Source organism: Globicephala melas, chromosome 19 (assembly GCF_963455315.2).
Source record: "Globicephala melas chromosome 19, mGloMel1.2, whole genome shotgun sequence".
Taxonomy (NCBI): domain Eukaryota; kingdom Metazoa; phylum Chordata; class Mammalia; order Artiodactyla; family Delphinidae; genus Globicephala; species Globicephala melas.
Window position 1 is genome coordinate 36218683 of NC_083332.1, and position 13515 is coordinate 36232197.

The 13515-nt window shown below is 53.2% G+C and overlaps 1 protein-coding gene across 4 annotated transcripts in view; it reads left to right on the forward strand.

The window, feature by feature from the left end:
* Positions 1 to 1530: 1530 nt before the first annotated feature.
* The window catches only part of NDRG4 (NDRG family member 4), a 42292-nt gene continuing 30307 nt past the window's right edge, over positions 1531 to 13515 (forward strand). The window contains exon 1 of one of the 4 annotated variants that reach the window (XM_060288371.1): positions 1531 to 1641. Coding sequence is in view for 2 of the 4 variants with exons in the window: in XM_060288370.1 (XP_060144353.1) it covers positions 2579 to 2615 (37 nt within the window). In the remaining 2 variants the exon portion in view is untranslated. Of the gene's footprint in view, positions 1642 to 1880; positions 1997 to 2469; positions 2616 to 13515 lie in introns of those variants that run through there. The other 3 variants (XM_030848066.2, XM_060288370.1, XM_030848067.2) reach the window with 3 other exon arrangements.

The following is a 13515-nucleotide window of genomic DNA, read 5'->3' on the forward strand; positions in this document are numbered from 1 at the left end:
CCCACTTGGGGTTCATGAATTATCTAAACCAGATGGATTTGTCTGCATTAGTTCAAGTCTATGGCAGACACCATTCCACACACAGATCTGTCTGTGTGCAGATGTGTCACAGTGTCAAAGCTCTCATTAGGCAGCCTTTTACATCCTCCTGGGGCCTGTATTCCAATTCAGAACAGGCTAGGCCTCATGAATTACGTTACTAGAACATCAACAGTTAGTTTTATTCAATAACCAGGCCTGAAATTATTGGAAAGGATAGAATTCAGAAAAGCCTGAAAGAATCTATAATGCAATAATAACAGTTTTATCCTCAGTAACCACAAGGACTGTTTATTGAGCACTTCATCCATGTGTCTGGCACTATGCTAAGCATTTTATGCCATCATTTAATTCTTAGGAGCCCTCTGAGGTCAGCATTATCCCAGTTTTACAGAGTATAACATGAAGCCTCAGAGAGAGTAAGTCATACGGCCGGGAAATTATAGAACCAGCCTGTACTCTTAAGGACCGGTTCCAGGCTTGCATATGTAGAACCAGTTTCCTGGACGTTTTGGATGTAGAGGTTTACTCTGTCACCACCTCCCCTCATCATCCCTTTACAAAGGAGGAAACTGAGAGGCAAGAATTTCCCCAAGGTGAGCCCCAGAGTTGTAAGGAGGACCCAAGCTTGCTGCCTTCTGTGCAGTTTATATACTGCACCCCAAGCAGGAATGTGCACCCCATCTGGGGCCACCAAATCTTACCAGCTTCCTAAACGTTGCAGAGTCGGTTAATTCAAAGTCATAGTAGCTTTCACGGAAGCCTGGAGCCGAGGGAAAGCTGGGACCTCATTACAAACCAGCCCACTTAAAGGTTCAGTGAAGGGGGAGACGCACTGAAGGATCCTTTGACGTCTCAGCTCGCACCATCCCGGACCTCCCAGATGACCTGGTCCAACACAGTCACTCTGCACCGGAAAGGCTGGAATCGGGAGGGGCAGAGCCCCGCCCAAGGTCAGTGGCAGAGCCTGAATAGAACCCCTGTCTCCAGGAGCCCTCCTCTTGAGCTGTCTTGCCCAAGTAAATTTTTTCAGGTCATCACATTTCCATTCACCCTACAGTAGGACTCCATCCAGGGACTTTGGTGTTCCCTCTTTTGGGGTAACAGGTGTGAGAGCAACGTCACTGGGCCTGACCAGAGTGAGCCTGAGCACAAAAGGGGTCCCCAGTTCCCTTTCCTGCTCGCTCAGATAATGGAGGGTGAATGGGGGAGAGCAGGGACCTCGCCACATTCGGGGGGAGGGGGCGGGGCAAGGGCCCAGAACACCTCTGGCTGGAATCACTCCCGCATGAGTTCCCCAAGGAAACCCTAGGGCTCTGAAAACGGGGGACGACGACCCAAATCCCCCTCAGCGCCTGGCTCTTCCCAACCCCCAAGGGCTTTTCCCCAGCAGCTCCCAGCCGGCGACAGGGACGGGGGAGGGGGTGCTGTCTCCTCCAGGCTCCTGGGGAATCTAAACAAAGACTGGGGCAGAGACCGCTCCCTCCCGCGGGAGCCCGACGCCACGCGGCTACCAGGGGACTGGCGGCGCGGGCGGGGCCTCCCACCGCCCCCGGCGCACTCCGAGCAGCGGGGGACCCTTCCTCCGGGCGCCTGTAGGAGGTGATTAGCAGGCCGATCGACCCGGGGTCTCCGCTAGGTTCGGGTGTCCGGGGGTCTAGCTCGCCAGCCCACTGGGCACTCCAGCCGCAGCGGGAGGCGGAAGCCGAGCGCGCAGAACCGCCTCCCGGGTTCAGACCCCAGGCCCGGCCCAGCACCCGGGCCGAGCGCCCACGCTCCCCGCGCCCTCTTGGGCACGCCCCCCGCGGCGCACCACCCCCGGCCCGGCCCCCGCCCCCAGCAGCGGCGGCTCTGCAGAGGGGCCGGGCGCTGCCTGCACCTGCACCCGCGCGTTGGCTGCAGCAGCGCAGAGGCCCGGCTCCCCGCCTGCGCGTCTGTCTTGCTCGCCTCACCCTAGGTGAGTCGGCGGCGCCCCGAGACCCATCTCCCCCCATTCCCCAGCCACTGCGGCCGCGGCCGGCCCCCCGCCCCGGCGCAGCCCCCGCGAGCGGGCCGCCTTGTCGCCGGGCCACACTTCGCCTACGAGGGCGGCCCCCCCCCCTCAGCCCACTCCGCCCCGCTCGGGCTCTTCCTCCTCGCCTTCCCGGCCAGAGGCGCGGACTCCCAGGGCCACGGCCCCGCGGCCGCCCGCGCCTCCCTGATCGCGACATCGGGGGCGGCCGGGCCTCTCTGTTCGGGCGGCGGCACAGGGGCCCACTCCCGCCGCCTCCCAGAGTGTCATCCGCACCCACCCCGCGCGCTCTCTCAGCCTCCCGGAGTTCACCCGGACCAGGTGGCGGCGGGCGCCTTTGAGGGGTGCGCGGCCGTGCAATTGGTGGATTTTTTTAAACCTGTTTGGAGGGGGGAGCGCGACGTGGGGGGCGGCGAGAGCTCTCCCGGCTCCCGGCTGCTCTTCCTGCTTCACTTCTCGCTCTCCTGCTGTTTCCCTCCTCGCCTCCCGCGCTCCTCTCCCCTGCTCGGCTGAGCGCGGGGCGCAGACATGAAGGTGCTGGGACACAAGATAGAGCTGCTGACAGGTACCGCCGGCCTCTCCCCGCCGCTGCCCCTCTGCGCGGCCCTCGCTGCCCGCTACTTGCCGAGTTGGAGCGGGACTTGGTGGCTGTGGCCACGGGTTTGGGGTGGCTCGGGTTCGAGCAGGAGGAGGGGGTGCAGATACCAGCGAAGTCCTAGCTTGTGCGCTGCGGGTTCCTGTGCGGAGCCTGGCCCCGGGAGAGGACTTGGGGCGGTGCCCTGCTCGGCTTTGCTCTCTGAGGGGCCCGGCGTTTGGGTGGGTAGAGCGCTTGCCGCAGGGGCGCGCGTTCGAGGACTGGCCCCCTGGAGTCTCCGACTAGTCAAGCTCTAGGTCCCCAAAAAGGGAAAGAGAGCTTAGAGCCCCTGCCCTTCAATCAGTGTCACTCAGTCCCCCCAAGAAAGGAGCTTCCTGGGCTCCCAACAGGACCTCTGCCGTGGGCCTCTGAGTTCCTGCTCCCCGTGAGAATCTGAGCACCTCTCCCTGGGAGGAGAAGTTACTTGCTTGGAGTAGAGGCCAAGTGGCCAGGAAAGTGGGAAGCCAGATTGGGCCCTGGTGACTGGGGAACTTCAGCCTTGGGGCCTCTGTGAAGAAATGGCCAGACACCCCACTGGAAGCCATATCCTGGGTGCTGTGGCTGGAGATAACAGAGGACACTGGGTCTGCCCAGAAGAGTAGGCGGGGCCAGGGGTCTGAAGGGTGGAGACGCTCTCCCAGGCATGAAGGGCAAACAGTACAGGTGGCTTCTGTGGTCTCCCCAAGGGAGAGGTGGGGAGAGACCTAGACAGGAGGATGGGGGCTAAGAAAGGGAAACAGTTGGGAAGTCCAGATCCCACCAGGTCCTGGGCTGTCGAAGTGCTCGATCAATGTGTACTGGATGGACATGTGGATTCCAGAAGTCGTCCCCTGGCGCCTGGGAGATTTGATCCCTGACTTGGAGGACCTTACCATCTAGTGCAAGGGGACAGCACAGGAGCCCTGTTACAAGAAAGGGAAGGGGGCAACAGTGTGAGGACACACTCAGGAAACAGGTTGGAGTCTGAGGGGGGGGCAGGAGGAGAGCAGATAGATTTGAGCACGTGGCAGCGTTTGAACTGGACCCTAAACGACAGAACTTCTATTAACCGAGTGGGAGGTGGCATTACAGGCTGAAGGATGGACGGACCAGCATACGCAGAGGCCCTGGGATGTGAGAGAGGCTTGAACTGGGAGTGATGTGACGTGAAGCAGAGGCCGGAGGGCCTGAAGTGTGTGGGATGGGGTGGGCTGGGGGTTGGGTGAAGTTTCGGGCTGTGAGTACGTGTTCAAGTAACAGTGGCCACTCCTTAGCTCATGCCAAGCTCAGAGGGAAGAGAAGGTGGGCGCTGTTCCTGGAGCGCTAGAAACACTGGCCAGGTGCTCAGAAGCGCGAGATCTGAGCCCAGTTAGCCGTGCGGCTGGCACCCCCCCCCCAATCCCTTGCCAGCTTGCCTTGTAGAGCTCACCTGAGGCAGGCCAGTCCTCCTGACTCCAAAGGGAACCACAGCAGCGGCTGAACTTGTTAATCCCGCCCCCCCCGCCCCGCCCCGCGAGGGAAAGTTTGCACCACCCCGTGGGTTTTTAGAGCCCTGCATGCAGGACAGAATTCCTAGATCCTTCCCCTTCTCCTCTTCCAGCCCCAGAAGGGCCTGGAGGAGGAGTGTTCGTGGGAGACATGCGTGAGGGCTGCAACGGGGGTCCAGGCTTTGGGGTCCCAATACAGTGTACCCTCGTCTTTTGGGTTCATGGGTCAGGGCCCCTCCTCCCTCATCAGACAGACGTGCCCGGTTCTCACAGGCTCTCTAGACCCCTGGCCAATCTGGAACAGGACTCCGTCGGTGACTATCATCAGTCTTGGACTCCCATTGCACCTCTCACCAGGCCCTGGGAGACAGGCATCCCTGCCAGCCGCGCCACAGTGGTTTTTCTAGCCTTCCCTCTTTCTCCAGCTGCCTCCCATCTTCTTCCTCGTCCCACTGATCTGGGTTCAAATCCCAGACCCGGTTCTGGCCAGCCGTGTGATTTCAGATAAGCTGCTTAACCTCCCTGACTTCAGTTTTCTCATCTTAGAGATGGAAATGTTGACCCCTCCCTCTGAGAGCTGGCGTGAGGCTCACTGAGATAGTAGAGGTGGCACACCCGGCTGGGGCCTGGCCCTGGTGGGCACCTCGTGGGCTTCATCTCCCCTCAGGTTCCTGGTCTTGGCTGTCCCTGTGATGGAGGGGTCCAGCTGCGCTGGCCGGTTGGCCACGAGGAAGTTTGGATGTATCTCCACCCACTTTATCCGTGTCACGTGCATCTGTGAGATTTTGACCCGTCTCCTCTGTTGGATGATGGGCAGGTCACAAGGTGGTGGCCGGTTTATTGTGGTGGCATACAGCAAGTGCTCAGTAGTTGTTGACTGAGTCCAGGCTCAGCAGCGTCTCCAGGATGATTTCTTAGAGGTCTCCAACTCCTTGCCCCACACCAGCATTAGGAAATTATTTCACTGAACCTTTTGTTAAACTCGTGTTTATTTAGCTGTTTATAGTTTTCACATTCTCCCATTTTATCATCATGATCATTTACCAATGAGGTCAGTCTCTGCCTCACGTCCTGTGGCTGAGAAGAGGTGGAGCTGGGTTTCAAACCTGAGTCCTGAGCCCTGAGCCATCCCATGCATTTCTTTTTTATTTTTTTTTAATCTTTCGTGTTCGCCTTCCCGCCTGCCTTCCTTCCTTCTCCACACAGCATGTGGGATTTTAGTTCCCTGACCCACACCCTGTGCACTGGAAGCACGGAATCTTAACCACTGGACCACCAGAAAAGTCCCCCCATGCGTTTCTAATTGCCTGGCTCCGGGCCAGTCTCATAGCTGCTCTACATTTCACTTTCCTCATCTGTGAAATAGGTTCATTGTGGTACCTCCCATACAGGTGTGAGACTGTATGTGTGTAAAACGTTGAGAGCAACATCTGGCAGGCAGGCAGCAAATGGCAGGTGTAGGGCTGTTGTCCCCGAGCTACCTTCTCTGGGTCCTGGAGTCTCCTCCCCTTCCCCCTGTGCTCCAGTCATCAGATTCCCTTCCTCAGGGAAGTTCCAGTTCCTCCTCTGGGTTCTCCACACAATCCAGGCCTCCCTGAGATGTGCCTCTGGGGGACCCTGCTTTGGCCTCAGGTTCCCGTCACCTGGGACAAGGTGAGGCACGACATCTGGGGTTGGGCCCTGCTGGCCGGACATCCACAGCTCTGACACCAGGTGGGCAAAGCCAGGTACCCCTCACTTGGCTGGAAGGATGCCCATGAGTTGTCACACGCAGCCCGAACATGTCTTTTTGTTCCAGAGGGAAGAAGGGGCTGTTCCTTCACAGGTGAGCGATGCTTAGGCGGCCGGCACTTAGAATTACAGACACCTTTACAGAGTTTTCCGGTGTAGGGAGGGCAGGGATTTGGGAATCAGGATGTGAATTTCAGGGTTTCCTCTCCACTTGTCAGCTCCCGAGCAAATTCTTAATTTCTCTCAGCCTCAGTCTCCTTATCAATAAATGGGAATAAAGGCCCTTCCTCGTTAGTGTGGTGAGAAGGAGCCCGGAACTCTGTCCTGCCCACACACAAGCTCCCTGTAGAGTCCCCAGAGGGCAGACTCTCGGTGTCTTTTTTTATTTCTTCGTGAGATGGGGAAAAGTGGGACATTCGTCTGTTTGCAGTAGAAAGGTGATGGTTTCTGTGCATTTATATTCCAATGGTCGGTCTCCAAGATGGTTCAGAGTCAGAGATCTAAAATGGCAGATTGAGGGCTCTGAAATAGTCCCTTGGGAGCCTCAGTATTAGACGTTGGAAACTTTAAAAAATATACTTGATGTGTGATTAGAAAGCAAGCCTTTTGCCAGTTCAGTCTGGAATTTTGGTATCATTTTAATGCATGGAATGTGTATTTAAATAGCGTTTGATTGTTGGCAGGTGTGTTGACCCATATATTTATATGTGGGGGAAACGGAGGCATTGATTTAACCCAGGAGGCTGAAAATAGGACCCTGAATCCTCATGTCCAGTTCATCCATTTTAGTAAACTTCACTGCTTCGCTGGGGTACTGCGAGAGGTAGGTGTGAGGGGACACGTGGCCTGCAGGAAGAGGGGAGAAGGGAGCAGTTCATTGAGCGGGGCGTGGGGAGATGGGCAAGCTGTTCCGCTGATGCAACTTCTGTGAAGGGCAAGTTGGCAATGATGTATCAAAAGCTTAAAAACATGTATCATCTGTGACTCAGCAGTTGAATTTTTAGGAAAAAATAAAGATGTGTTCAGAGGTGTTTGCTCAAGGATGTTATCCCATAGTTGTTTATAGAAGAGAAGAAAAAAACGGGAAACAACCTAAATGCCCAACAGTAGGGGAGGTTAAATAAATAGGAATGCATTCAAACCAGGGAACCCCAGGCAGCTGTGAATTATGCTACCAAAAGTTATTTACCCACCTGAACAGATGTCTCCTTATATACATGTAATAACGTGATGACAGCTCACAGCATGGCATTTGTCATGTGCCAGGCACAGCCCTAAGCACTTTCTGTATGTTAACTCATCATCATAACAACCCTATGAGGTATGTGCCGTTATTTCCTCCTTTTAACAGATGAGGAAACTGAAGCACAGGTTAAGTAACTTGCTTAAGGTCACACAGATGGCAAGTAACTGGCTGAAATTTGCACCAGGTTATCTGGCTCCAGAGTCCAAAATACGTTTCAGTTTAAAAAAACAAAAACCTTTTTTTCAGTGTATAGATTATTAGCACTGAAAATGAAAGGAGATAAGCAAAAATGTTAACAGTGTTTTCCTCTGGTTACTAGGATTGTATGTGATTTTTTATTTCTTTTTGCTCTTTTGCTTCTCTGACTTTTCTCAGTGAATGTGTATTGCGTGAAATTCAAGTTCTATTTTTAAAAATGAAAAATGAACAAATGTACAGGGGAGAGTGCTAAGTGCTAAGTGCTGGGGTTCGGGTGAAACCAGAATTCCTACAGGAATTCTGAAGGAGAGCTGAATTCCGGGGTTGTTGGGAGGGTGTGTTCTTGGAAAACTCGAGATAGGAAGAGTCATTCACCATGGGTATTGAAGTTGGCTTTCCATGTTTATAGGGAAGAGGATACAGACAAAGTGAGTAACGCAGATGGGGCTGCAAGGTCGTGGGGTGTGCGTGTGCGTGTGTCCAGGCGTGCTAGGCTGAATTATGGCCCCCAAACATACTCAGATCCTAATTCCTAGAACCTGTGAACGTTACTTTATATGACAACAGAGACTTTGCAGTTGTCCTTAAGTTAAGGATCTGGAGATGCGGAGATTATCCAGGTGAGCCCTAAATGCAACCACATGTGTTCCTGTAATGGGAGCCAGAGGGAGATGCAGCCGCAGACCACAGAAGAAGAAGGTAATGTGACGTCTGCAGCAAGGCGCTTCACTTGCTCCCACTGCTGGCCTTGTAGATGGAGGAAGGGGGCACAAGTCAAGGAATGCAAGGAACACAGCTCTAGAAGCTGGAAAAGGTGGGAGAACACATTCTCCCCCAGCACCTCCAGAGGGAGAGTGGTCCTGCCAATGCCTTGATTTCAGCTCAGGGCCACTGATTTGGGCTCCTGACCTCCGGAAGTGTAAGACAATAGACACGTCTTGTTTGAAGCCACCAAGGCTGTGGTGATTGGTTAGAGCAGCGCCAGGAAGCCAGTGCTGGGGTGCCTGCAGATCTGACCCGGTGCCTCAGCCACCGTAGAGGCTGGCCCTGTGGCCATGGGCTTGGGGTCTGGAAACCTGCTTCTGATCAGGCCCTGGCTGTTTGACCTTGGGCTGAGCCCACAGAGTAGTTCCGAGGATCAGCCGGGGAGATCATCATGACACTGTTTTGTAAGCACGAGAGCATCACCCACCCAAGCATCGGTAGGATGTGAGCTTCTGCTCGCCTGCCACAAACCTAGTCTCTGTGTCATAACAGAAAAGCTTTCATGGCACGCCCTTCCCCTTTCCTTAATCCTCAGGTACTGTAAACTCCAAACCACAGATGAAAGGTGTACTCCAACCAGAATGGCCATACGTCTTAAGCCCCGTAACCAATACCTTTGAGGACTGAGATGTTTTTTCAGTTCACGTGTTGGGGGCAGTGCATGGCAGGCACTGTGTGCCTGGAGATGCTCCAGTCCCGGGCAAGTGAGAATCCTGGCCTGTCCCACCTGAGCATACCCCTGTTCCTCGTCCATCAAGTGAGTGTTCTAAGCCCATTGCGCCCAAAGCCCTTGCCAGCTCCAGAGTTGTTTGCTTTGGAGACAGACATCATATGTGAACCCAGCATCCTGGGACAGGGCAGAGAGGGACAGTGGTCAGCGGTGGCCTGGAGGTCCCCTGCAATCTGAAGTGGTCATCCAGGAGGACCACAGGCCGCAGAATGTTCTGGGGCTCCTTTTTACCATTGCATCTTCGGATTCACCTGATGGAAGTGCCTGGGTTGGAAAAGGCCTGAACTGCCAGGGTGGACCGTGGTGTTGCCATTCAAGTGTGGTAGGGAAGCCCTGCCTCCAAGCCCATGAGCCCTCTGACCCCACGCCCAGGCCTGGCTACCCTGTGTGATTGCCAGACAGGTGGGTGCTGGGCTTCGCTTGGCCCCTCTGGACCATGCAGGTGAAAAGACCTTGCAAGTGACAGAAACTGAACTTAGCCTGACACAAAGAAGGGAGACTAGGGTGTCTGTGCAGCACAGTGGACCTATGGCCGCTGAAGGCCATCAGGCTCTGTTTCTCTCTCTCCCCCACTCCTATCAGTTCCATTCTTTGGGTTGGTTCGGCCCCAAGTCAGTCCCTTCCTCGTGGTGGCAAAATGGCTGCTGACTCACATACCATCCTCCTGATAACCCCAGCAAAGAGCTTCTCAAATATTCCAGCAAAGGCCTTGCCCTGATTGGAACCCACACCTCTCCCTGAACTGTCTCTGAAGCCAAATGTAGTGTGTCCACTTGGTTGCCGCACCCCGCTCCTACCTCTCCAGCTGTTCCTGCACACTCTCTACTGCTTTCTCCTCATCTCCTTTCTCTAGGGCTCATCCTGGGGCCGCTTCTCTGTCCTCACTCACTCCCTAACTGACCTCATCTAGTCTCATGCGTTCAGACATCGTCTGTGTGGTGACGTCTCCAGTCCCAGACTCTCCCCTGAAGTGCAGACTCTTATAACCACCTGCCATTTGCAGCCCCACCTGACTCAGGTCTAAGCCAGCCGCCTGGGCTTTCCCCCCACCTCTTTTTACCAAGGTCTTCCGGGCTCATAAATGGCAGCTCTCCCCCTCCAGTGGCCCAGGACAAAACCAAATCACCCTTGACTCTTCTCTCTCTCATACCCCACAGCTGATCCATCCGCAGCTCCCCCCTGGAGCTACCCTCAGAACATACCCAGAACCTGAGGACTTCTCACCACCTCCACAACGGCCGTCAGCATCTCTCTCCCGGATTAATACAGTGACTGGTCTCCCTGTTTCCACCCTCACCCCCTAGGTCTGTTCTACACATAGAACATGGAAGGAAACCCTGTCACATCATTCCACTGCTCCAAACCCTCCAAGGCATCTCACTCAGGAAAAGCCGGAGTTTTTCTAACAACCTTTTAGACGAAACGTGATCTGATGCCTCTGCTCTTCCCTCTTGGGCCGCATTCCTCCTTGTCTCCCCCAACTCACTCTGCTCCAGCCACGCTGGCTTCCTCACATCCACCTGAACACGCCAGGCAAACCCCTGCCTCACAGCCTTGGCGCTTGCTATTCCCTCTGCCCTGAGCGCTCTTCCAGGCATCCACAAGGGCCCCTCCCTCACCTCCTCCACGTCCTTGCTCTGGTCACCTTCTCAGTGAGGCCTGCTCTCACACCGTTTCAGATCGCAGCCCCCAGCCCCATGCTCTTTCCCCTTCTGTGACATTGCTTCCTTGTGCACCTGGCATGTCTGACACTGTATTTACTTAGATTTGTTGATTGTTTGCCTACCCCCTCCCCTGCAAGTTCCACAAAGGTAGGACTTTTTGTCTGTAATGATCAATCTTTTATCTCTGGTGCCTAGAATAGTGCTTGACACATAGTAGCTGCTCAATCAATATCTGGTGAGTGAATGAATGAATGAAAGAAGGAAGGAAGGAAGGACTTAGGCCTGGGGCACTTGGCCGCCCCTGGCCGCCCCTGGGGGTGTGGTCATCCCTGTACCGCATGGACTGAGGATGGGGCAAGGGTGCCATTTCCACAACCAGGTGCTGTTATGAGAAGAAATGGCCTGGGGTTGAGCAGGGCCCCCCTTCTGCAGACATCATATGTGAGGCAGGAAGACCCTGGGAGTTGCTTGGAGCGGGCGCTCCTCTGCCAGGTGGGTGTGCCGTTCTTCAGAACACGAGTGCGTGAGGCAATTCAGAGGGAAAGGGGGCTTTCCAGGAGAGAAATAGCCAGTGAGAAAGCTGCCCCTTTGGCCTCGCTCTCTCCTGCCGACCACGTTGCAGACCTCCGAGCTGGAGGAGGCTTGTTGCCTCGGCTTACCCCTTTGAATCTGGCGCAAAGATCCAGGACAAGCGTATCTTTGTTTCTGGAACATTTGCCAAATTAGGCAAAGATACAGGACTGAACTGAGGCACCTGTGTTAACGAAACTTGATAATTTGTGGCCGAAAGTGCCAAACTGAGCTTTTTAACTTTTGGATGTGGGTCCTAGTGACTCGTGTTGATGCAGTTACTGTGTGCTGGAAGGGGCTGGCGCACTCCCTGAAGCGAGGATGCTGTTCGATGCAGAGAGGAGGCTGTAGGCTCTGGATCAGCCCTAGAATTTCCCTGTGTCCCCTTGGGCAAGCCCCGTCCTGTTCCTTTTCTTTGAGTTCCTTTAGCATGTTATAGGCTGGGTCTCCAAGAAAATTGTCCCGAGTTTAGATTAGCTTCAATGACATGTGACAGAAAACCCACGACAATAATAGATTCAACAACAAAACAGAAACAGACTCACAGACATAGAAAACAAACTTATGGTTACCAAAGGGGGAAGTGGGGGGAGGGATAAAATAGGAGTTTGGGATACACAAAGTATAGATATGTGCTACTATATATAAAATAGATAAACAAGGACCTACTGTATAGCACAGGGTATTCTACTCAATACTCTGTAATGACCTATATGGGAAAAGAATCTGAAATATATATATATATATATATATATATATATATAAAAAACTGAATCACTTTGCTCAACACCTAAAACTAACACGACATTATAAATCAACTATACCTCAATTAAAAAATAGATTAAACAAGATAAAAGTGTGTTTCCCTCTTTCATAAGCAGAGTCTAGAGATAGGCCATCCAGAATTATGACTTCATGATTCTCAGGAACCTAGACTTCTATATTGCCACTCTGCCACCTTTAGTATCCAGCCTCAGGGTCCAAAATGGCTGTCAAGCTCCCACCATCACATCTATATTCCAGCCAGCAGGAGGAAGGAAAGGTTGAAGAATGACATGTCTCCTCCCTTTAAGAGCACTACCCCAAAGTCACATGCTTGCACTTACATCTAACTGGCTGATTGCTGTCACATGGTCATAAATAGGCTTTATTCCCATTGTCTACCTGCTTGTCTAAAATTTGGGAATCTATTAAGAAGAAGAAGAGAACAGGTATTGGGGGACAATTAACAGTCTCTGCCCCAGTAGGACTTTTTACTGGCTCCGTAGAGAAGCTGCTCACATGGAGTGTGTTGTTGGGATTCCAGTTCTGTCTGCCCTTGCCCTTGGTCTGGGGATTGGAGGCTTATTATGTCTGCATTTATAGCAATTTTTTTTTTCTCAACCACTGTGCCACCAGGGAAGCCCCTATGTCTGCATTTAATACCTGGAACCACGTGTGTACAGAAACAGAGTTCACACATTGCTGCTGTACCTCAACAGAAGAAAGTTTTATAAAAGAGCTATGTTGGGCTTCCCTGGTGGCGCAGTGGTTGAGAGTCCACCTGCCGATGCAGGGGACACGGGTTCGTGCCCCGGTCTGGGAAGATCCCACATGCCGCGGAGCGGCTGGGCCCGTGGGCCATGGCCGCTGAACCTGCGCGTCCGGAGCCTGTGCTCCGCAACGGGAGGGGCCACAAGAGTGAGAGGCCTGCATACGGCAAAAAAAAAAAAGAAAAAAAAAAGAGCTATGCTATGGCAACTCGAAGATGCACCTTTTTTTCATAACATCTCTAAAATACAGTCTCTGTTGGTAAGTTGGGCACCAGGACTACTGTCCTTGCCATCACATGTACACCAAAATTTGCTGCTTGGAGAGAAATCCTGGAATCAGTAGTAGAGCACTCTTGGGAAATGCTGCACCACAGATGATCTTAATGTCAGAGGAGCTGGGACTTCATGGAAAAGCATAGCCAGCAACAACTTCAAGATGGAGTGATTCAGAGGCACTGGACCCTGAATGTGAAGAAGTTTTAGGAAGACCCGACACAGTTTATTTCACTTGCATTTTCCTTTTTAAGAATTTACAAGTGTTGTAAGCAACTATACTTCAATTTAAAAAAAAAGAGAATTTACAAGAGTGCTAGATGCTTTTAAAAATTTGGGTCTGGGACTTCCCTGGTGATCCAGTGGCTAAGACTCCGCACTCCCGATGCAGGGGGCCCAGGTTCGATCCCTGGTCAGCAAACTAGATCCCACATGCCGCAACTAAAGACCCCACATGCTGCAACTAAAGACCCCGCATGCCGCAGCTAAAAGATGCCACATGCTGCAACTAAAAGATCCTGCACAGAGAGACGAGGATCCCGCGTCCCGCAACAAAGACCCAGCACAGCTAAATAAATAAATAAATATTTTTTTAAAATTTTGGGCCTAAGTCTAAAAGAATAAAATATTAAAAAAATAAAGTATGTCCCCAAAGT